This window comes from Tursiops truncatus, chromosome 11 (assembly GCF_011762595.2).
Source record: "Tursiops truncatus isolate mTurTru1 chromosome 11, mTurTru1.mat.Y, whole genome shotgun sequence".
NCBI lineage: Eukaryota > Metazoa > Chordata > Mammalia > Artiodactyla > Delphinidae > Tursiops > Tursiops truncatus.
Genome location: NC_047044.1, coordinates 95,098,011 through 95,121,167, shown reverse-complemented (window position 1 = coordinate 95,121,167; position 23,157 = coordinate 95,098,011). Strand labels below are relative to the sequence as shown.

At 43.7% G+C, this 23,157-nt stretch overlaps 2 protein-coding genes across 6 annotated transcripts in view; one reads left to right on the top strand and one right to left on the bottom strand.

The window, feature by feature from the left end:
* RIMKLB (ribosomal modification protein rimK like family member B) overlaps positions 1 to 23,157 on the top strand; it is a 127,734-nt gene that overhangs the window by 49,250 nt on the left and 55,327 nt on the right. The window lies entirely within an intron of this gene.
* Positions 2,834 to 13,806, bottom strand: MFAP5 (microfibril associated protein 5). Of its 5 annotated transcripts, XM_033867052.2 has the most exons (10): positions 13,576 to 13,799; positions 12,988 to 13,047; positions 11,992 to 12,027; positions 8,899 to 8,943; positions 8,104 to 8,136; positions 7,639 to 7,674; positions 6,043 to 6,069; positions 5,215 to 5,302; positions 4,550 to 4,623; positions 2,834 to 3,273 (listed from the first exon to the last, which is right to left on the bottom strand). In XM_033867052.2, the coding sequence occupies exons 2-10, from the start codon at positions 13,043 to 13,045 to the stop codon at positions 3,161 to 3,163; spliced, it is 510 nt and encodes a 169-aa protein (XP_033722943.1). In that variant the 5' UTR covers positions 13,046 to 13,047; positions 13,576 to 13,799; the 3' UTR covers positions 2,834 to 3,160. The 5 variants fall into 5 exon arrangements, with proteins under 5 accessions (XP_033722943.1, XP_073645161.1, XP_033722944.1 ...); XM_073789060.1 differs by lacking the exon at positions 6,043 to 6,069 and having other exon boundaries at positions 13,576 to 13,806; XM_033867053.2 differs by lacking the exon at positions 11,992 to 12,027 and having other exon boundaries at positions 13,576 to 13,796.

The following is a 23,157-nucleotide window of genomic DNA, read 5'->3' as shown; positions in this document are numbered from 1 at the left end:
GCATCGGCAGGTGGATTCTTAACCACTGCGCCACCAGGGAAGTCCCAAGGATTTCAATTTTTATTGGAGTGTTGTATTTTTAACCTAATCTTTGCCTCCCTGAATTTGACTAAACTCTAAGCACAGCCCTGCCCCACCTCCACTGTGCTTCTGATGTTCATTCTACCCTGTAAGGTTCCAGATGGATCGGTATGGAACTCGGGTCCTCTTCACCACACTTTGCAAATTCCCTTCTCCCAGACAGATTTGTGAATTCCCAGAGCCTCCGGGTTCCCCTGCTCTGATGTCAACCCATCATCCCTCTGCCATCTCCTTATCCCCCTTATCTGGTACTCCTCCAACTTCTGTTTCTTCTCAGATGTCTCTCTTAACTGTGTTACAGCTGCTTCAGTACAGAAGGAAGGTGAACCTTAAGAGACTGCCAGTTGCTTGCACCTCTGACCAGGTGTAAAGTATTTGGCTAAACATCAGCTCTCACCACAAGTGCCCGAGGCAGGGGAGGGACGAGCTTGTGGCTGGCAACACGTACTGCTTGAGGTCATCAAAAGTGGGGAGACAGCTTGGGGTTTGCACCATCTGAGTCAAATGAATACTTAGAGAGTGTGCAAGGAGCTCTTTTTAGAGAGTATAGTGCACGCTTGAATTTCCAGAACTTCTTCATTCAAGGAGGGAGGAGAATTTTCTTTAATCAGAAGCATGAAATATGGGAAAAGGTTAGGCTCAGAGCAGGATCAACTCAATTTTGGAAGAGAAAATAAGAGTAAAACTTTATTTTTTAGGTGAGGTGAGTAGGCAGGTGAGTCTCTTCAAGGTACCAGGAAGGCATTCAGTCACAAATTGCTTAACGGTACTTTCACCCGATCTGTTAATTCCAACATTAAAGACGTTAAAGTTCCTTGTTTAAGAAGGTTGTCACTTGTGTTCACCAGGAAAAACATTATGTTAATACCATAAAGAGTGAAATGTGTTCACATCCTTTTATGGGGAGGATCAAGGAAAGAAAACTAGAACATCGGGAACTGAAATGGGTCGAGAGTAAAATGCAGCAAGAAGGAGGTGAATGGAATTCTGCAAACGGGGAAGAAAGGACAGAGGGAAAGAACTAGGACCAAAAGCAACCCCCCAAAAGTGCCCTGGGACTGTTCTTAGAGGAAAGTTATGAGGGAAAATAAGCCTTTGTAAGGGTAAGGAAAGAAAGGACAGAAAGTGAGTTAGAAGTGTTGGTTTACATATAGAGACGAGTACAAAAGGCAGAGGATATCAGAACAGTGAGAAACGGCAAAGCACGGGAATTTGATGATGCAAAAGAAAAGCGAGGGTGAAACACAGAACTTCACCCAGTAAGACTAAAGGAGGCAGAAAAGAAATGGAATTTTCTAGAGGACCCAAGAGGGGACCACGTCTGGGGGAGAGCAAACAGATTTGTAATGTTGGAGAACCAGTGGTCAAGTTGTGGAGGGAAGGAGGAAACAATGGAGAAGAGCAGAACAGAGAAATGTGAGTGATGCTGCCACTCACCTTTCAAAATGGGATTAAAGCCTAAGTTCAGGCCTTCTTTCTAAACATAGAAAAAGAAATAACCAGACCACAGACCACTGTCTTCTGAGAAGGAAATTGGGAACATTTATTTTAAGTGTTTAATTTGCAATATACCCAATACTGGGATTGGGGTGCTCTCTGGTGGGAATGCCACCTCTCGTTCAGTAGGCAATTGGAGGGTCAAGTTCATGAAGAGACTGAAATGATTCTTGGAAACTCTGTGCCTATGAGATGCCTCTACAGTGGCTACAATGTCCCTTGACTATGTCTGTCTATATACGAGTACATTTGCTTTGAGAGATTGGGGTAGGGCTTACATGCTTTGGGGCTCTTCTAGCGTTTCTCTTTAATCCGTTGTGCAAATCCTATTAAACTAAATTGCTTCTTAACAGCAAGAATCTTGTCCTCATTTAGGTAGTATTTCCGCAATGTGAAAGGAATCCAACCCTTACCAAGTTGAATTCTGTAACATATAACATCTAGGCTTTGAGAAAAACGAAAAATGCATTTAAATCTCAAACCATCGAGTTAAAAGAAACCTTCGAACTAACATAAATTTAACTTTGTCATGTTAAAGATGGGGAAATTAGACCAGGGCCTAATGAGAGAACATGACTTCACTGAGGCTACCTGGTTACTGCTAGAGCCAGGATTAGAATGCAGGTTGCCTGAATATTGTGTTTCTTTTACTCTTTCCTGTAAACCATCAGGTAAACTTTATACTTGTGTGTTAAAGTTCAGGTCTGAATTCCCTTCTTATGCCCCAAGTCAGGCTACTCTAGAATCCATTTGCACAACATCATCTCTACAGATTTTGGTAAGTGGTGAGGATGAAAGAAGTACCAACCACTCAAGGAAATTAGGATCAAGGATATGGTTTCACATTAAGTTGTCTAATTAACTTGTGGAGGTGGGCTAACCCCCATACTACCCTAAATGAGTGGGTAAATGAGACTTGCTAGCCCTACTTGCCTGAACAACTGCATGAAAAATTGAATAGTTTTATACCTGGTGCACTCCTCTCTCTTTAGCCTTGGTCTTGTATAACTCGGCTCTGGAGAATTTTCTACGACTACAAAAATTACCATAATTCTTCTCCTAAAAAGGACCTACCAGGCAAATGTTAGGACAGTCCAGCAAAATAATTAATAAAAGTAAAGGGGACTATGTAGGTGAATGGGGGTTAATCTAGGAAACTCTTGAATGAAAAATAAAGTTCCATGGTTAGTTAAGGTAGACAGTGATAACGTCTTCCACCCTAAGATCTATCTCAAACAGATTCAGTAGTTAGCTATTATTTTTAATCATTTTATTGAAGTTTATTTTCCCTTGAAATTGTATGTAGAATGTTTGTATCCCAGCCACATGGTATATCTACTAGGTCTATGATATGGGGAAGCAGCAAAACCATGCAATACTATAGACTATTTTAAGTACTGAAAAATGAGATAAATGGGTGAAAAATCAAGAAGTAGGGGCAAAAGCTAGACATTGCGATGGGATTGGTCTAAGAAATACTCATGTCTATGGGTTGGCTGACAATGGTTGGACAAGAAGTTCCCTCTTAGAGCAGTTCCCTCTCCCTCCCACCCACACATTCTTTCTTTCCTCTTCCTTGACATCACAGACCACTGGGTCTCTGCAAGTTCACATCATCACAGGGGGGAAGGCGGAAATAGCTGGAGCGACGGAGTCGCCTTGGGGGTAGACCAGCCATCTGACGGCAAAGTTCATCTAGAAGAGAAGCAGAGCATAATGGGATGAGGATGCGGGAAGATGGCAAGCGCTCGTGTCTTAAGGAAAGGGAAGACTGCAGGGTGGTGTAGTGAAAAGGTTGAAGAGAAATGGATCAGGGTTAGAACCCCAGCCCTGCCACTTACTGGTTATTTACTTCCTACCAGAAAGTTGAACTTCTCTGAACCTCACTATCCCTTTCTGTAAAACAAGCATTAAAATACCCACCTCAACAAGGTAGTTGTCAGTATGAAAATGAAAAAATGGGTACAAAAGTACCTAGCACACTGGTGGTCGGTAAATTTTAGTTTCCTTTATACACCTTGCTCCCAATTCTTCTAATCGTGGACTTATTAAACAGCAAAAATAGGAGGTCCAGTCATTCAATATACATTTAAATGTTTACTATGTGAAAATGGCTAACTTTAGCAAGTCCCCTGAGACACTTGAAAGTGCCTAGAGTCCCAAATACTCATCCTCAATGTCAAGGTGCTTCCCTTGCAGGTGGCTTGCATAGAGCCAATTGGGGGCAAGCAGCAAGTTTCCTTCTGCGAAGTTAAGTACAGCTCTTACTCAGGGGCTTGGTGTAAGGCGGGCTGCTGAGTCAGAGTGGCTTTCGTGTGTGGTGTCTTTGCTGACCACAGCCATCGTTTGGGGCTGGCCAGGGGCAAGGTGACAAATATCTTTTTTCCCACCATGCACAGTCTATAACCACACACTCTGGACCCTTGTAAAATCTTTCTACCTTCCTCTACCTCTGACATTTCACAATAAGCAAGGTAAATGGTTCTTGGAATTGGTGGAATGTTTAAAAGGTAGCTGGTGTCTAGGAGTCCAGTTGATTTTTCACATATCCAAATGCTACTGCCTCCAAATCAGTGGCTTTCCCCGCGCCCCCAGAGTTATGAACGTGGCTGCAGATGAGTAGAGACTGTTATTTTTAATGGCTGACTTGGCTTTCCATCTAGAAGTCTGGTGAATAATCTTCAAAGCAACCAGAGCATCTGAAATTTCTATCTCTATGTAAGAGAAGTTAGGGGTTACTGTCTAGTTGGAAAGAGATCTGGGGAGGGGTGCTTTTCTTAGGGTTGTGTATATAGTAAGCGTACTGCTTTCCTTAGATTGTTTATTTGGGATAACGTGTTGGAACGGGAGCTATTGTACGTCAGGGAATAGCCTAAAGCCCTCCTGCAAAGCCAGACCTCGGATCTGTTAGCGTCTTGTGCCTAGTTATCACTCTCATTACTGTCCCTCCCCACTAAAAAGCCAGTCTTACCTTTCATAACTTCATGCTCTTTACAGACAAGACGGGAGCAGACCTCATTGTTGATGATGTACATACGCCGTAAACTGCCACCAGTGCAAATGTCACGGTGCAGGAAGGAGATAGAAAAAGCATTGAGAGGAAGATCTAGCCTCGGGCTTGCGATGCCTCTTCAACTCCTGTATGTCCCACTCTTCCCTATCTGTTCTCCCCTTATCTGGATTTCCTTAAGTGTTTCAGACTTCTTCCTCACACGCCCCGCCCCACCCCACCTCCCCAAGTAGTGTAGGAGACGGGAATGGGATCAATCACTCTTCCTGCTGACACTTTGCACACTCCACCTAGACTCAAGCTTCATACTCCTCCCCACCATTCCCTACTATTTTCTACCTTCACACTTGGATGTTTAGCTCCAGCCTTTTTCAGTGAGGTGGTACATTTGATAGACTGGAGTTTCCCTTATGATGATCCTGCCTCCAGCCCCCACCTTCCTTTGCCTTCTAGCGTCTACACTTATTAGTCAAACTGTTCTCTGTGTGCCTCAATCCATACTCCACGTGCTCATTGGCACCTTCAGGAGTAGCTAAGAGGGTTATGCTAAGAAACGTCTGCCCCTCCAAAGACTGAAATTCCACAGTATCCTGGACGATGCTCTCTAGGTGTTCTGGGACCTTTACCTGGTAAAGCATAATTGATGGATGCATTGCTTCACTGGCCGATGCACAGAGTAGAGTCTTGTGCAGGCAAATTTCTCATCCCGGCACTCTGAAGAGGCCCAACATAAAAAACACGGGGAGGCATAACAAACAGGCATGAACAAAGGGTAAAGGGGATGGAGGAGGGGAGAGAGAGCTGGGGAAAACCTACAAAGTAATCTCTACAGGGGATCACTGTAAGTTGGGGGCATGTTCTTCCTGTCACCAAAACAAAGCAATAATAGAAGTTGGCTAAAAAATGAAATTTAGGTGCTTCCCTACCTGGAAGGAAAGTGGGTTAAAATAGTCCCTGAGGTCTCTTCTAGGAAAAAAATCCTTCTAGGGTTATACAGGTGGCAACATGAAATATCAAATGCTAGCAGTCCCATTCTGAAGAATTTGAATTCTAAGGTGGGTCACTGTTTCTCTGTTCTGGGGGGTTTTCAACCCTATCTGCACATCAGAATTATCAGTACATTAGAGAAAGCATGACATCTACAGTCATATGGAGTCCTTGCAGTCACTTCCCAACCCACTAACCAACAGGTAGTGTCCAAAGGTAGTTTAGGGAGAAGACTGGTCTGGGACCATGCAACGGTGGTCCCATCTTTTTCCCATGACTTTTAGAACAGGAGCTCGTAAAACAGTGGGGTGGGGTGGGAGGATAATGAAGAGTATTACAAATACGCTTTGAGATAGAATTGGAAATAAACTAGAAGATGTACCAAGTATCCTCCCAAGAGCAAGGACAAGGAATTCTCAGGAAGGAAAAACAAAGCTTAAAAAAAGACACGCAAAAGACATTCATACCTGTGGTGGTATTTTTATCGGGCGAGGCTAGAAGGCAAAAATTTTATTCAGTTATTCCTGCTTCTAGAAGTCACTGCCCTGTAACTGTCATGTTGCCTTACTTGAGACCCATGTGCGGCACCCATAGTAGATGAATTAATAACTCTTTTTTAGCCACTTCTAAAAGAAAACCCATAATGGGGTGTTTTGATCCACAAAATTGAAGAGATTTAACCTGATTTTAAATGATTTTTGTCTTTCTCCTTTCTCTCCTAGAGAGTTGAGAAACTCATTGTATTGAGAATATCTTTGTTTCTATCAAGAGGCAAATTTAGTAGAAACACAAGGCAACGAGCCATGCTCAGAAGAGCGTCATCCTGGAGCTAAGGGGAGAAAAGATTATTATTCTGCTGTGGAAGCTCTAGATACATCATCATGGGTTCTTGGATAAAAGTTATTTGGTAAAGAATAGCAAGGGTCATAGTCACATCCGACCCTAACCTAGGGGCAGGTTAAATACCAGCGAAGTTTGTAAAATGGAGAATAAGTCAAGGAGTAAGATGAGTCTTGAGGAAATAGACTAACCACGGGAGTTATCTGTAAAAATGTCTTTGGAAGGGTTGCTTATAGGATACCACAGGAAGAATGCTATATCTGTCGCATGGTTTCAATTACAGGTTTATATGTTGAGAATTCTCAAACTTATATGTCTAGCCCAGATCTTTCTCCTAATAAGCTCAAGACCTACAAATCCAACTGCCATTTTTGTGGAAGAGTTCATGGATTTTTTTTTTAAAAAGATCCTTCCATATCTCAAACTGCCTTATCTTTCCCCTTCACCAATATTCACATTGGTACCACCATCCACCCAATAGCTACCGTCTACCTAATAGAAAACTGGACATCATCTCAACAGTCCCTGCTCGCTGACAGCTCATTTCTCTCCCTTACCTCTAACGTAGTTCAGGCCATCATATTTTATTGGGACTAGGCAAAAGCATTCTCACTGGCTTTCCAGTTCATGAATCTGCTTAGGACCTTCCTTTGCATGCATTATTCTCTGATTGGTTTTCATTTCCATTCTAAGCCTTTGCCCATATTGTTTTCTTTACCTAAAAGCTCTTCCCCTTTCTATTCACTTGTCTTTCAAGAATCAACCTAGTCAATATGCCTTCCATAAAAGCCTTTCCTAACTCCCAACACAAAGTATAGTCAAGGACTCTTTGAGTCTTCCACGCTTCTTTTGCTTATCCTGATTATAGCACTTGTAAAACTGAATAAGGTTATCCATTCCTTTGTCTATCTCGTCTACTAGACAAAAGATATCTAGAAGAAGATCAGTTTTGTTCACCCTTGTCTTACCTTTACCCATCCAGTCTCAGAAACTTGGAGCGAAAAATCAAGTCTTGGTATTTTGTGTATCAAACCCCTCGCGCAGTTCTTGCTTGTTAGGGGATCAAAAATGTCTTTAATTTAACTTATACTGTTGGACAATTGTGCTACATAAAATGGTAGCCCTAATTAGGATCCTTCACCAGCCATACTGCCTTCTGTCATGGGGGATAGGGAAAGACCAGAACGGGCCCGGTGGCCCTGGGATCCCAGATCTGAACTTACCCAGGTCATCTGTGGGAGGCTTGATATCGGCCAGAACTGAAAAGGCACAAAACAGCGGTGTGAGGAGGGTTTCGAATTGGCAAAGGGGAAGGCAGAAGGCAAGAGGGAAGAATATAGATAACAGGACAAAGTCAAGACTGTGGCTGGGTTTGTGTATTATGTCCGAGGGAATAAAGTTAATTGAAAATAATTAAATATTTTTTGAATATTATTTGCCCTGTTGACATGATGCTAATTTTTGGAAGACTTTAATTCATGCTTTTTAAGCTATTAATCCACTTTGCTTCCTGTTTTTAGAGGACTAGCAGGATTCTTTCCTTTTATCCCACCGTCACTGAACAACATCCCTTTCCCTGTGATAAAAATACATGATTAATTCAAGAGCTGGAATAAATAATTGTGAATATTAACAAGAATCACACCATCTTTAAGGAGATGAAACATACCTGTAGGAGTGAAACCTACCTGTTTCATCTGTAGCAGGATCATTCACCAGATCTGCAAAGATACAACATAGGGAATGAAAAATGCAAGTCGGAAAAGTAGCAAAGAGGAGCCGGATGAAGGGATGATGATCTAAAAGGAGGCAAGATTGAAGTGAAAGAATGTGGACTCTTGGGGAAAATATAAGGGAGCGATAAAAAGATTGGGCATGTTTAGAGCCCTCGGTGGCACCTAAGATAGACAACAGAGTTCTGAACCTCAGCAAGTCCCCTACATACAAATGAGTTCTGTTTCGAGAGCACCTTTGTAAGTCCAATTTGTTCGTAAGTCCAACAAAGTTAGCTTAGGTACCCAACGAACACAATCGGCTATGTGGTGCTGTACTGTAACAGGTTTATAATACTTTTCACACGAATAATACATAAAAAACAAACACAAAAAATAAACATTTTTAATCGTACAGTACCTTGTAAAGTACAGTAGTACCAGCTATATCACTGCTGCTTTTACACTTGCTTCTGGACATCCTGGGCTTGAAATAAAGATGCTGTATTACTGTACTCTATACAGTACCGTACAGTAAAGTACACAAAAGCACATCCACTTGTAGAGGATGCACACACGTGACAATGTACGCCAGACACAAGAACTCACTTAGGTGATTGGACATGAGAATGTTCAAGTTGAAAGTTCGCAACTTGAAGGTTTGTATGCAGGGGACTTGCTGTTCTAGTCTTCCTTTAAGGAAGGATGTACAGACCTCAACCCTTCTATCCCCAGTTTGAAAGCAAAGAAATAAACAAAAGAGTATCCTACTAGGATCTTCTGTGAATGTCTCTGGAGTCACTGGAGTCACATCATCTGCATAAAAACAATCGGGAAACATTTTCTGAGCGTTCTCTGTCCCCCACCCCTACACTTGCACTCCCAGTAAGTGAAATTGACAAGCACAGTAGACTCATAGTAAGATCCCACAGTGTTTTTCTTTCTTTGCTTCCCAGCCTAAGTCCTTTCCCCTGTAGCCCAAACAAACGTCACACTTTCCTACTTCCATAAATATACCTGTACAGTCCTAACACTAGAGAGTCCTTCTCCCTGTGTGCTCCTTATTTAGAGGAATGAATGAACTACATGGCCATTAGACAGTCCACCACAGGCACGCCCTTTCTCGGTTAGACTTCAGTTTAGTGTTGGACTGCAAGAATGACTTCTTCATCCTAGCATATAATAACAGATACAGCTAATTTGGGATTACTATGTACTTGTTTTTACAGATGGTAAAACTCAGGACCAGGAGAATAAATAACTCACACAAGGTCATAGAGCTTGTTAATAATTATAATGGATTGATGACCTCTTTGCAATACTTATTTAAAATGAAAATTGTTTTTCTCAAACAGACTGTGACTTTTAAAAACTTTTTGTTTTATATTGGAGTATAGTTGATTAACAATGTTGTGATAGTTTCAGGTGTACAGTAAAGTTATTCACTTATACATATACATGTATCTATTCTTTTTCAAACTCTTTTCCCATTTAGGTTATTTAATATTGAGCAGAGTTCCCTGTATACAGTATACAGTCCCTGTTGATTATCCATTTTAAATGTAGCAGTGTGTACATGTCAATCCCAAACTCCCTAGCTATCCCTTCCCCCCTGGTAACCATAAGTTGGTTCTGTCTGAATCTGTTTCAAGCAGACTGTGATTTTGATATTCATAATTTGGATGTAATTGGATATCAGTCTGATGATAGACTTTACACAAAAGAGTGTTCACAAAAGGTAACATTGGTAGTTTTCTGATGCTCAGTGATAAGTGAGGTAAAGAGAAGGGAGAGGAAATGCCTTGTTGTTGATCCTTGGAAAGTAAATGCCGGAGGGGAAGAAATAAAAATGGTCCAGGTCTTAAGGTGGAAGCTATTTGGATAAACTAAGAAAACTGTATCTGAAACTGTAAATAACAGCAACTCCGGAAACAAATAGTCTCTGCTTTAAAAAGCAACATAACAAAGCGGTGTGAAGAGTTAAATGTTTGTTAACCATCCCACCGGTAATTAACCTTCACTGTAAATGGCTTAGAGTCATAATCTGTTTTACCCACTAGAGGTCAGCAAAATCACAGTTTGCCTTGAGGTCAGCTTATAAATGTTAGATTTAAAATCTGGTGAGAATAGCATTTTTATAAAGCATGTCAGAGTTACTGATCCTTGCACTAGAAGCAATACACAAAACGTTTTTTTTTTTTTTTTTTTTTTTGCGGTACGCGGGCCTGTCACTGTTGTGGCCTCTCCCGTTGCGGAGCACAGGCTCTGGACACGCAGGCTCAGCGACCATGGCTCACGGGCCCAGCCGCTCCGCGGCATGTGGGATCTTCCCAGACCGGGGCACGAACCCGCGTCCCTTGCATCGGCAGGCGGACTCTCAACCACTGCGCCACCAGGGAAGCCCCACAAAACATTTTGAAGGAATTTCCCCTGCTTATTCCTTAACTCATCCTTTTAAAAAAAAAAATCCGGATAGAAGGTCATCAGATTGACAACAGCCTCATCTTTAACACTCAGTATAAGCTTTTGTCTTCCGGAACAAATTTTGATAAAAGGAATTCAAGTCTGCTCCAGTCCCACAGGATATTTGAAAAGCCACTGACCTGAACCATTCCAGAAGCTGTAAGAAGGGAGTGGATTCTCCCCGGGGTGCAGCCCTATCCTGCCCTGTTTCCCATTCTCTCCAGCTACATTCCGGTCCAACCACGCACAGAAACAGAGGGAGCAGTGGGCGAACAAAGGGTTTGAGAGTATCCTGGCTGTCTCCTCAGAATTCCAGGCAGAGTACTAGTTTTCTGTATATTCCTCAGTTTACCCACCTTTTCCATGAGCTCCCACCATCTGAATGCTTTATTAAGGATTCGTGAGTGTTCCCTGAAGGAACGTTTTCATCATTTCTTGTACTATTTCTGCATCACAAATCATAAAATAGGACTGGACCTTAACCAGCCCAAAGAAAGGAATTTGGATTTTTAGTTTTGCTACTGCTGACTATGACCTAGGTTCAAAAATGTAGGGATTCAGACCTCCGTACCCACAACAGAGAGAGAAAAAAAAAGAAGCTTTTCTATATTTTAGCTTCTCTACCAGGATGCACAGTAAGAAATGCTATTGTGCCTCAGTATACACAAAGATAACTGAAACAAGTTTAATAAGATAATACTTTACTCTGGTAATGTACTTGCAGTGTACTCTATTTTTATTTTAGTCTATCCTAACTCATTAAAAGCCCCAGTTGTGACCCACTCATTTGGTTTCTGACCCATTAACCGGTTGCATACTGCAGTGCTCTCAGGGGTTGGGAAAAACAAGAGAACTTATGTTAGGTACCTGGAGGCAGCCTGGGAATGTTGATGAGAGTATCCTTCATCAAGCTGAAGGAAGTGGCCCTTTGGAAGCCAGAACTTTTGGGTTCTGTCTGATTGTGCCACAGATGCTCTGGTGCTGGGAAGACTTCTTAGGTCTGCATTTTAGTTTCTCCACTATTACATGGTTAGGAAAATGTTTTCTGTTAGGATCTGTGGGCATTTTCCAAGGGAGTGGAAATGAGACGGACATAGAGAAGGTCTGGGGAAAGTTATTTCAGTAGTTCAAAAGAGAACAAGAATGTTTTATGAATGGGCTCTTAGTCCCCCGACCAGGGATCGAACCCGTGCCTCCTGCAGTGGAAGCATATAGTCCTAACCACTGGACCACCAGGCAATTACCAGGATAATAGGATTGTTGAACTAGTGAATTAGATCCTATTTCCCACACCTTGGCAATGCATCTCTGTGTTGTACTACAAATTCCTGAACTCTAACCGTTCGGCTACATTGTCCTAATAAGAACCTCATCAGAGCCCAGTTCCAAGCGTTCACCTACCTCCTCTTTGGCTGTTGACCCCTAGGGGTGTCCAGTCTGTATCAAAGGAAGGAGAAAATGTATGTGAATGAGTCCAGCTCTATACCCCGTAAAGCTTGTATAAGATGAACCAGAAAATGATGGGAAAATTGTACTTTATCTTTCAGTGTTTTATTTCTGTTAGAGCTCAATGTAAAAGTATTCAGAGCGTTAGTGCTACACACAGACTTGGGAACACTCAAAGAGAGCAGATTCCTGAGAACAAAGGCGAGCTCTGCTATGCCCTGACTCAAGAGGCCCTCTTGCCCTCAGTCCAGCCAGAAGGGGTAGGGTCCTGATCCACACAGAAGGCTGGCAGACTCTCTGATGTCCCATCCTTCTGTCCCCACAGCCAACCCCTGTTAACTGCACTACTGAACAAGTCCAAAAATTATCATCTCACAGTCTGCATTTGGCCGAATTAAAAAAAAAAAAAGAGTAGGATTTTTTGAAAGCCAAGGTTCACTTTCTGTGGTCAATCTTCTAGTTCGATTCTTTGAAATCTGTGAAGATCATTTTTCATTTGTGTATAGATGTGGCAACATATTTTCTGTGTGCGTGTGAATCTGCTTGTGTGTAGGCTGGTACTAGTGTTTCTTAGGTGTATATATTCACTGTTTTCCTTCACGGTTTAAACTTGACTTTCTTGTGAGGTGATCCTTATATGTTTGTGTATGCATTTGTATATATCAGCTTCTTTATCCTTTGGGTTTTTTTTTCTTCACTGCCCGGCTTGCGGGATATTAGTTCCCCCGACCAGGGATTGAACCCACGGCAGTGAAAAGTGACAAGTCCTAACCACTGGATCACCAGGGAACTCGCCGTGTTCTTCTCTTTAATGGCAATTCTAGAGCTCAATAGCAAGCATCTCTTCTCCTCTTCCCCTTCAGCCTCATTCCATCAAACCTCTAACATACACCTCCACCCACATCTGAGGAAAAATGACATTTTAGGGAGAAAAAAAAGGTAGGGACTCACCAGAGGGAATGATGAGTACAGTGAGAAACAGCAGCACTTTGGGTCCCAAAAGCAGCATATCTGACAGGTGGGCGGGGAGAGTAGAGATTTCAATTGCAGGCAAGGATATCTGTAGGATCTCTGTCTCTGCATCTTCCCAGGAACTTTCCTAGTGCCCCATAAGTCTCAGACCCTTCCTCTCTTTCACTCAACATTTCTCCTTCAAATTCTATTCTTTGATCATTTGCCATTATTCTCTTTGCTTTTTTCCTACCAAGTCAGAGGAAATTTTATACTGTAAATGGTTTATAATGACCCCCGACCTGTGGCGTCTTTCAACCCTAGTGTCTAATCTTCTGTTTTGAAATCTGTGGCTTTTTAATATCATCTGCTCATCTTGGTGTCTCCTCATTGGGATTCCATGGATAATTGGGATGTCTGTTCAATTCTAAGTCAGTGACATTCCCCATTGCCCTCTTCCAGCCTTTCAAAACACACACACGCACACACACACACACGCACACGCGCGTGTGCGCGCGCGCGCGCGCACACACACACACACTCCCTACCCCTGTCTATTTAGGGTTTTAGACAATCAAAACAACTCACTGTTTACGGTTCTCTGCTCTTTCCACCGAGTCCTTTGGTTGTTGAATGTGTCTCTCTCCTTCTCACTCTGTTCCACTTTGGCTGGAGAGTAAGATGAACAGGGCCACTCCCTGGAAAGGACTTCAAATTTGGCCTACTCTGAAACAATGAGATGAGGGAGAGCGAGGAAGAGAGAGAGAGAGGGAGGGAGGGAGAAAGCCGGGCTAGAGAGTCTGAAGCTGTGCTACAGTATGAGGCTGGGAGGAGAAGGGGGATGGGGCTTTGCAGTCACTCACACCCTCATTCCGAAGGTTCTGACCACGTTGATGTGCTGCTCCTCCCTTGAAGGGCTGGCTGGCGCTCATATCTGCCTTCCTTCCGTGAGCCACGTTCTGGCTCCAGCCTCCCTTTCTCCTTGGGTTCCTTCTTACCTAAAGAGCAGCTCCTCAGCCCCCTCCGGTCACGCGCCCAGAATCTGTTTCTATTTTTCTGGCCATCTTCCATATTGGAATCATTCCTCTAAACCCCTTTCTCACTTTTGTCCTTTCAGAATTCCACACCAAAAATTTTCTTTGTATCCTTTTATTATTTTTTTAAATTTATTTTTTAATTTTTTGGCTGCATTGGGTCTTAACTGTTGTGCACAGGCTTTCTCTAGTTGCGGCGAGCAGGAGCTACTCTTCGTTGTGGTGCGCGGGCTTCTCACTGTGGTGGCTTCTCTTGTTGCAGAGCACAGGCTCTAGGTGCGCGGGCTCAGTAGTTGTGGCTCACGGGCTCAGTAGTTGTGGCTCGCGGGCTTAGCTGCTCCGCGGCATGTGGGATCTTCCCGGACCAGGGCTCGAACCCATGTCTCCTGCATTGGCAGGCGTATTTTTTTTTTTTTTTTTTTTTTTGCGGTACACGGGCCTCTCACTGTTGTGGCCTCTGCTGTTGCCGAGCACAGGCTCCGGATGCGCAGGCTCAGTGGCCATGGCTCACGGGCCCAGCAGCTCTGCGGCATGTGGGATCCTCCCAGACCGGGGCACGAACCCATGTCCCCTGCATCAGCAGGCGGACTCTCAACCACTGTGCCACCAGGGAAGCCCCTCTTTGTATCCTTATGTTTCTCTTTTTTCTTTGCCTCTTTCTTGACCTACACGTTTGACTCTCTCACCACCCCCTGCCCCCCTCACACGCCTTTGAGAATCTCATATATTGCTACATCCAGGCAAACAGACAGTACATGAGTTTTGTCCAAGAGGAGGGCTGCTGTCTTAGGAAAAGTTAAGGAACACAGAACCCTCATCTTTTTGAAATGTGGAGGAGCTCCATGAGAGGAGATTCCAGCCTTATGTTGTCTTTTGTCTTTGTTGAAGCTTATATTAAGAATCTTGGTTTCTGGAATCTTAAGGACAAAAATGCTATCAGAAGCCCAAAGAAAATTGGGGCCAAGTTCATTCTGCTTGCTTTATTTTCCATCAGTACTTTCCTTCATGTCACGTAATATGTACATAATGTTTTCCCTGATCCAGGAGCTATAAAAACTTTGTCTTCACTCTTATTCCTAGAAACTCTAGTGCTTAGACCATTACAACATCTCCACTTCGGAGGAATAAACTTGAATTACAGAAACTTCAAATCTGAAGAATGGTTGCCCTTACGTGCCCTTGCAGTGTGTAAATTTCAAGTTATCTGTTAGCGTCTTTAGTCTATATTTTGTATTTCCCTGATGAGCTAAATTAGAGAAGTGTACAGGTAGACAGAGCAGATAGTATTAATGGATTACAGACTAAAAGAAAGAAGAGAGTAAATGATGGAAGGGAAGAAGGAAGGAAGAGAGGGAGGGAGGGAAGGAAGGAAGCTGTCACGAGCAAGGAAGAGCTATGGACATAGTCAGAAGTAAGCCAATAGCACCTCTGGTTTCTCTTAGGAAGCTATACGTTCTCCATCTCTGAGATACATGGGTTCTGGTCAGTCCCCAGAACAAATCTGTGTACAAAACCCAGCTCTTCCTGGTCGGACCTGTCCAGAACTTGATCTTTTCCCACCTGTTCCACAATGAGAATGCAGAGGCTACAGAACAGATGTCTGGGGAGAGCCAGGGCAAGAAAAGGCAGGGAGGCAGGGGTGGGGGAAGAGACAAAAGCAGACGCAAAGCAGAACTGAGGCAGGGCCTACAACGGAGAGCCTAGAGCCACACTCATGTTTTCCATGAAGCACAGACAGATGGAGAAACTGAACTCAGGCCAGTCATTTGGCAGGGACAGCAATGACCTCAATGTGCTCCCAGCCAGAGACTGTAGCTTAGGAAGGCCTCCCCAGGCAGTAGGAGGGGGCGCCTTCCTAGGGTCTCGAGGGGGAGTCTGAAGTTAGGGCAGTAAAAACAGGAACAAAATGTTCAGAGCAAGGCAGGGGGAGCAGGCAGGCAGCGAGCAGGACCTCGCAAGAAAGGAAGGGAGAGGAAACAAGGAAGCACGGCAGGAACTGGCAGAAGAGCAGAAGCCACCATGTAGTCTTTCTTGGTCATTCAAGGATGCCGTTTACTTGAAAGTACTTGGGGTGATGTCTTGTTCATGGCAGCTCTGGTGGCCCCTTCTAGCACAAGTCCCTGTTTGTTTTCAGAGTCTCCGCTTGGACCCCCAGTTTTAGAGATCCTCTGATTTACTTTTCTCATTGGTGGTTATCATTTAATTACATCAAGTCAGAGTCAGCAGCCACGGTCAGGAATGAGCAACTGCCATCCAGAGATGTGAGCCTAGACTCTTCCGAGGTTCTCGCTGACCCTGGGGAAAAACTCCCTGGGCAGCAGCCCACATACTCATCCAACACAGGGTGGATCTCCTGCGGGTCGAGGATGCAGGAAAGTCCTCCATGGAATTGACGGGCAGGTGAAGAAGCGACTTAATGTAGGCAATCTAATGTCTGAGACATCCAGGAAAATGTGAGTTTTACAAAGAGGTCTCCAATCAGGGGACGATGGGTAGAATGCAAAGAAAGAGAAGGGAGACAGGGATGAGAGACAGCATGCTGGTTTATTCATCTGTTTACTGGCCTGTGAAGAATACACCCATTAGCTGAAGGCCTCTGGGCAAACGTACAGAAACGTTATTACTACAGTCCGATCCAACTAAATTAAATCCAGGGCCTAAACACACACAAAAATCCCATAAAAGGAAGGAAAGGAAGGAAGGAAGGAGGGTTATACGAGGTGGGTGTGTGTGTGGGGGAGTGCTGTGTGTAGAGGGAATGAAGCAATAAAGTGGTAACAGCCAAACTTAAGAGATGGACCCAGTGGAGGAGTTAAGAGCCAGCAAACATATGTCCTCAGAGAACTTGGGCAAGGGAAGAGTTCCCGCTTCTCAGTAACCCATACCTCTCTGTTCTTCACGCCTCCATGCCTTGCACTTTCTGTTCCCTCCTTTCTCAAATATATATCCTCTTCCCAGCTCCAGGAAATAAATGCTGATGTGTACATCAAAACCCAGCCCCATGCTGCTCTTGCTGGTCCCCTTTGCTTCTGAGTAGTTAATCATTCCCTCTTGAGCTACCTCTCTTTTTTAATCATTGTGGCATCAGCTTTATTATATTCTTTATAAATTTATTTTATTTTTTTGGCCACACCGCACAGCATGCGGGATCCCAGCTCCCCAACCAGCGATCGAACCCCTGCCCCCCCGCAGTGAAAGTGCAGAGTCCCAACCACTGGACTGCCAGGGAAGTTCCCCTCAACTTTATTGTATTCTTTTTTTTTTTTTAGTTTATTTATTTATTTTTGACTGCGTTGGGTCTTAGCTGCAGCACACGGAATCCTTCATCGCGGTGCGCGGGCTTCTCTGTAGTTGTGGCGCCCGGGCTTAGTTGCCCAGCGGCATGTGGGATCTTGGTTCCCCGACCAGGTATTGAACCTGCGTCCCCTGCCTTGGAAGGCGGATTCTTAACCACTGGACCACGAGGGAAGTCCCTATATTCTTTGTTTTACATGTCTGTGTTCTTGATTAGACTGAGAGGTTCTTACTCGTCTCTGGCCGACATAATGATCAGCACAGAACAACTCAAAATTTGGTCATTTGAATTGAGGTGAGATGAAGACTCGAAATATTTCGAGAGAGAAACATTCAAAAACTGAGTCAAATGCAAAGTAAAGGAGAAAGTTCTAGAGAAGAAAGTAGTTTGAGAGGCTATAGGAGCACAGCCAGTGGAACAACTAACCAGTGTTTTGATCCAATACGAGAGGAATAGACCTAAAGGAAACAGGCACAGAGACTGGGCAACAGTTATTCCAGAAATAAAGGAATTTTGGCAGAAGGGCTGTAAAATCAGTGCATGCGAAACATAAGTGACTTCTATCAACAATAATGAGTGCTTTTGTCTCATCGTTTTGCTTTGTGTAAATTTTCAGATGGTGCTGGTGGTCTTGCGCTGTTAGACCCACACTCTATGTAGTATCCACACTTACATTTGACGCCCTTGGTCTTGGTTGAGGGAGGAAACGTTCCCAGAAGCAAAGGAAGAAGCCGCAGATGTCTCAGGGCTCAGCATCAGTTTGCCAGCGTCACTCCCATGTCCTGTTGGTCTATAGGGTCTCAGTTCCAAGTTAAGGGGAGGAGAAATAGACTTTACCTCTTGATGGGAGGAGTGGCAAAAACGTGTGTAGCCACATGTGTCACAAAGTTAAAATGAATCTTTTTAACAGATTAGACAAGGCCAAACAAAGAACATATGTATTTTGCCGTTTCCCTGAAACCTGATTTACCTCTCTTGACAATTCTAAGGACCTCTTGGATGCTCAATATGATACAAAAAGTTCAGTGTTATTTTCTTGTTTTCTGCAGCATCAGGCACTGTTGGCCTGTCCCTCCTTTTTGAAATGTGTCTTTCTCTTGGCACCTATGACATCACTTCCTTTGTTTTCCTCTTTAGCTTGGCTCAGCATTCTTTTTTTATTTCTTTTTCTTCTGTGTTTACCCTTAAATGCTGGTCGTTTTCAAGGTTCTTGCCCCAGCCACCTCTTTTTACTACACCCCACTCCTGTGTCTCTATTTACCATCTACTGGCTTCTGCTTCTAGATCTGTACTTCAGTCTCTTCTACATCTGAAGGTGAAATAGTACATCTCTAGTTGGATGTCCCATTAGCACCTTGAGTCCGTCAGGCTTCATATTAGAGCAGGATCATTTAAGCAGGAAGGGGGGAAGCTAAAGAACAGACTCCCAGGAATAACTACCAAGATTCTAGTGCCCCTCCCACCTTCTGGAGGCCACCTTCTGTGCTGAGATGCCACCGCTCAAGCTCTGGAACCACGCTGGCTCTGCTAGAATCCACACCAGCAGAACGGATCCTCACTCCCTGCCTCTCTCTTCACTTAACCTTGGTTTTGAATTCAAGACTTAGATTAGTGCATATGGTTGCTGAAACCTAGCTATAGGATTCAACCTCTAGCTATAGGAGAGTCTAGGGTATGTCGTTTTTAGTTTTCCACCCTCTGTAATCCAGGAAGGTGCCCCAAGAAAGAAGCTTCAATAAATGTTGAGCAAGCCCTAGTTTTGCATGTGTAAAATTGAGTCATGCTCCCTGCAGAGTCCCCCCATACTAGGACTACGGCGCCACCATCACCCCATTACCCAACTGAAGCACGGGGTCACCTCCAGTTTCCTCGGTTTCTCTCTTTCCCTCACCTTGAGTCCCAACACACACAACACACACACAGATACACAGTCTTTCAAATCCATCCCTTTTCTCTATTATGTCCATCACCACTTTAGCTCAGTTTGGTCCAGTCATTGCTCTAACGGAGTCTTAACTGGTCTCCCAGTTCTGACGTTTCCCCACCTTTATTTATAATACAAAGCACTATGAGCAATATTTCTAGCATTACTCAACCTAGGTTACTCTGGCTTAAAAACCTTAGAGGAGGAGGGCTTCCCTGGTGGCGCAGTGGTTGAGAGCCCACCTGCCGATGCAGGGGACGCAGGTTCGTGCCCCGGTCCGGGAAGATCCCACATGCCGCGGAGCGGCTGGGCCCGTGAGCCATGGCCGCTGAGCCTGCGCGTCCGGAGCCTGTGCTCTGCAACGGGAGAGGCCGCAACAGTGAGAGGCCTGCGCACCACAAAACAAAACAAAACAAAACCTTAGAGGCGCTTCATTATCCTTAGGATACGGTCGGAACTTCTCAGTTCCCTCTCTCATCACCAGTGCTCTAACCCACCCACCCCGACACATTCTGCATCTTGCTTTCTGACACACCGAATCATTTACAGTTCTGCAAAAGCTTCAAGCTCTCTAAGCTGCTGTACATGCTACGTTCCATTTACAACACCTCCACCAGAATCTTTAATTTACCAATTCAACATAACCTTTATGTTCATCTGTCTAATTTCTATTCATCCTTTCCAACCCAGCTTTGGCTTGTTTTCCTGAGTGTCTCCACTACAATGTGGGCTTCTTGTGGGCAGATGCTTTGTTCACTGTTGCATGCCCGAGGCCAAACCCAGGAACTCATATTCGTACATCAGAGAGATGTGTTGCCCGTGTATGGGAGAGACTGTATTTCCTAAAACTGAACACAAGAGGGCAACGAATCACTTCTCCAGACCTGTTTTGAAGTTTGGCGGCCCTTCCCTGCACCTCATTTACTATTCCAACCGATGACATAGTTCATGGAGCACAACTCTTGAGCTGTGCCCGACAGGATGAAAGATTCTTAATGACTCAGAACTGTACTGCATTGATATTCTGGCTGCCTTTTCAGTACCAGGGACTTCACTTACCTACCGGTAATTAAAAAAGATGAATCAGTCCCAAGTCGTCCATTCAAGGAATCGAGAATCTAGTGGGAAAGAAGTGAACTGAACTTCCTTTATTCCCTGACATATGAAGAAACAAGTGACATATGAAGAAACAACCGGTTTTTTCAGTATCATTGGCTTCTTAAGATGGTAGAAGGGTGGGCTTCCCTGGTGGCGCAGTGGTTGAGAGTCCGCCTGCCGATGCAGGGGACGCGGGTTCGTGCCCCGGTCCGGGAAGATCCCACATGCCGCGGAGCAGCTGCGCCCGAGAGCCATGGCTGCCGAGCCTGCGCGTCCGGAGCCCGTGCTCCGCAACGAGAGAGGCCACAACAGTGAGAGGCCCAAAAGATGGTAGAAGGGTTAACTACTGGGTGTAAATAAGACAGAAACTTAGATTCTCCTAAGTGACAATTTTGAAAAACATGCACGACCAATCCAGCTAATTCAACCCCAGGTAATTGTAGGATGGCGGGAGAAGCTTGCCCCGTCCTAAGCCCATCTCTGCGGCCACCCTACCCCCTTACCAATTTTAAATAGACTTCTCTTTCTGGAGCAGTTTTTATGTTCACAGCAAAATTGAGTGGAAAGTACAGAGAATTCCCTTATACTCCTTGTCCCACATACCTACATCCTTCCCCACTCTCAGCATCCTGTGCCGAGAGGTCCATTGTTATGAGTCAGTCAGGGTTCACTCTTGCTGTTGTGCAGTCTATGGGTTTTGACAACTGTGTGATAACATGTGTCCACCATTATAGTCTCATACAGAGCAGTTTCACTGCCCTCAAAAGGACTCTGTGCTCTGCCTATTCATTCCTCCTTCCCCTCTAATCCCTGACAACAACTGACCTTTTTACTGCCCCGTAGTTTTATCTTTTTCCAAAATACATGCGGTCGGAATCATACAGTATGTGATTTTTTTCAGATGGGCTTCTTTCGCTTAGCAGTAATGCATTTAAGTTTCCTCCATGCCTTTTCATGGCTTGGTAGTTAGTTCATTTCTTTTTAGGGCTGAACAACAGTTATGTATTCACCTACCGAAGAGCATCTTGATTGTTTCTGTTGGGGCTATTACAAAGCTGTGATAAGCCTCCGTGTGCAGTTTTTGGTATTTCCTTTGGGTAAATACCAAGGAGCACAATTGGTAGATCATATGGTAAGGGTATGTTTAGTTCTATAGGAAACCCTAAACTGTCTTTCGAAGCGGTCATACCATTTTGGACTCCCAGCAATGAATGAGAGTTCCTCGCTGTTGTTTCATGTTATCAGGATTCTGGATTTTAGCCATTTTAATAGGCATGTAGTGATATCTCCTTGTTTTAAATTCTTATCCCTCTAATGACATAAGATGTGGAGCGTTTTTTTCGTATGTTTATTTGGCACCTTATATTTTTGTTGGTGAAGTGTACGTTTCAGGTCTTCTGCCCGTTTAAAAGTCAGGTTGTTTATTTTCTTATTGTTGAGTTTTAAGAGTTGTTTGTATAGTTTGGATAACCGGTCTTTATCAGATACGTATTTTGCAAATGTTTTCTTCCAGTCTGTGGCTTGCGTTCTTATTCTCTTGACACGGTGTTTTGCTGAGCAGAAGTTTGGAATTTTAATGAAGTTCAGCTTATTAATGACGTAGTGACTTTGTATTTGAAAAGTTGTCACCATACCCAAGGTCATCTATGTTATCTTTCAGAAATTTTATATCTTTTCGTTTTACATTAGGTCTATGACACATTTTGAGGTCATTTTTTTTTGAGAAGGGCATAAGGTCTAGGTTCTTTTTTTTAATTTTTGCATGTGGATGTCCAATTTCTTGCATGTTTCTTCTTTAGTATATGCATGCAGTGACAAATTTGCCTCTACACACTGCTTTTGCTGCTTCCTACAAATTTTGATAAATTGTACTTTCATTTCCTGCTGACTTTTAAAAAGTTAATGTGATGTAGTGTGACATGCATATATAAATACATAAAATAGCAGTGTTCAACACGTTAAAGATAAATTGAGGCATGTTAAATATACCGAGTTTGAGCAAAAATTGATGTGAACCTGGTAGCGCCAAACTGGAAGTGGTTAGGTGTGCTCCACCAACAGGATCTTGGAGTGAGACTTGTAGACAAAAGGCAGAAGCAGAGCAAGAGAATTACTGCTTGGCTATAGCTTAAGGCCTCTTGGGCTACCCTTAGGTTTCAATATTGCAACCCTGAGGTATTTTCAGGCTTAGATTTTGGTTTGCTTATATAGGCCACCTTGGAATTAGAGCCACCTCAGTCTAATGGCCCCCTGCTTAATGAATTTAATGATTTCTCTCTTCTGACCATCATCTTGAATGTGATTCACCAAAAATTTGGTATTAGCGGCACTCTCAGTCACCATCAGAGTTAAGTTGCTCTTGTCTCATTGTGAAACTGATTATGATGTCAGGTTCATAGAAGAATTTGTTTTTGGGGACTTCCCTGGCAGCCTAGTGGTTAGGACTCCAAGCCCTCACCGCCGAGGGCCTGGGTTCAATCCCTGGTGGGGGAACTAAGATCCCACAAGCCGCACAGCCCAAAAAATTTTTTTTTGTTTTTGTTATTCATCTTGTTTCTGTTCTGCAAGCACAGCGAGACCATCTGATGTACTGCTGATGGCTGTGAATATGCATTTAAGACCTTTGGGACAACACAGTGCACCAAGGAAACAACCATGATTAGGAGGGTAATACCAAGAGTGAAGTATATTCCTTGATCAGGACCTCCCATGAACCAAACCAGTTGTTCTCAAATAAATCAGAGAATGTACCTGAAGGGTCATCAACCCCTGGCTATTAATTAATAGCCAAGTGGCTACTTATTAATCTCTTGTATTTG

Coding starts and splice junctions, on each gene's coding strand:
- MFAP5 (XM_033867052.2), bottom strand. CDS start 13,045: ATGCTGCTTTTGGGACCCAAAGTGCTGCTGTTTCTCACTGTACTCATC. Junction 5,303..6,042: donor CGATAAAAATACCACCACAG/GTATGAATGTCT, acceptor GGGCCTCTTCAG/AGTGCCGGGATGAGAAATTT. Junction 4,624..5,214: donor CATCAATTATGCTTTACCAG/GTAAAGGTCCCA, acceptor CACTGGTGGCAG/TTTACGGCGTATGTACATCA.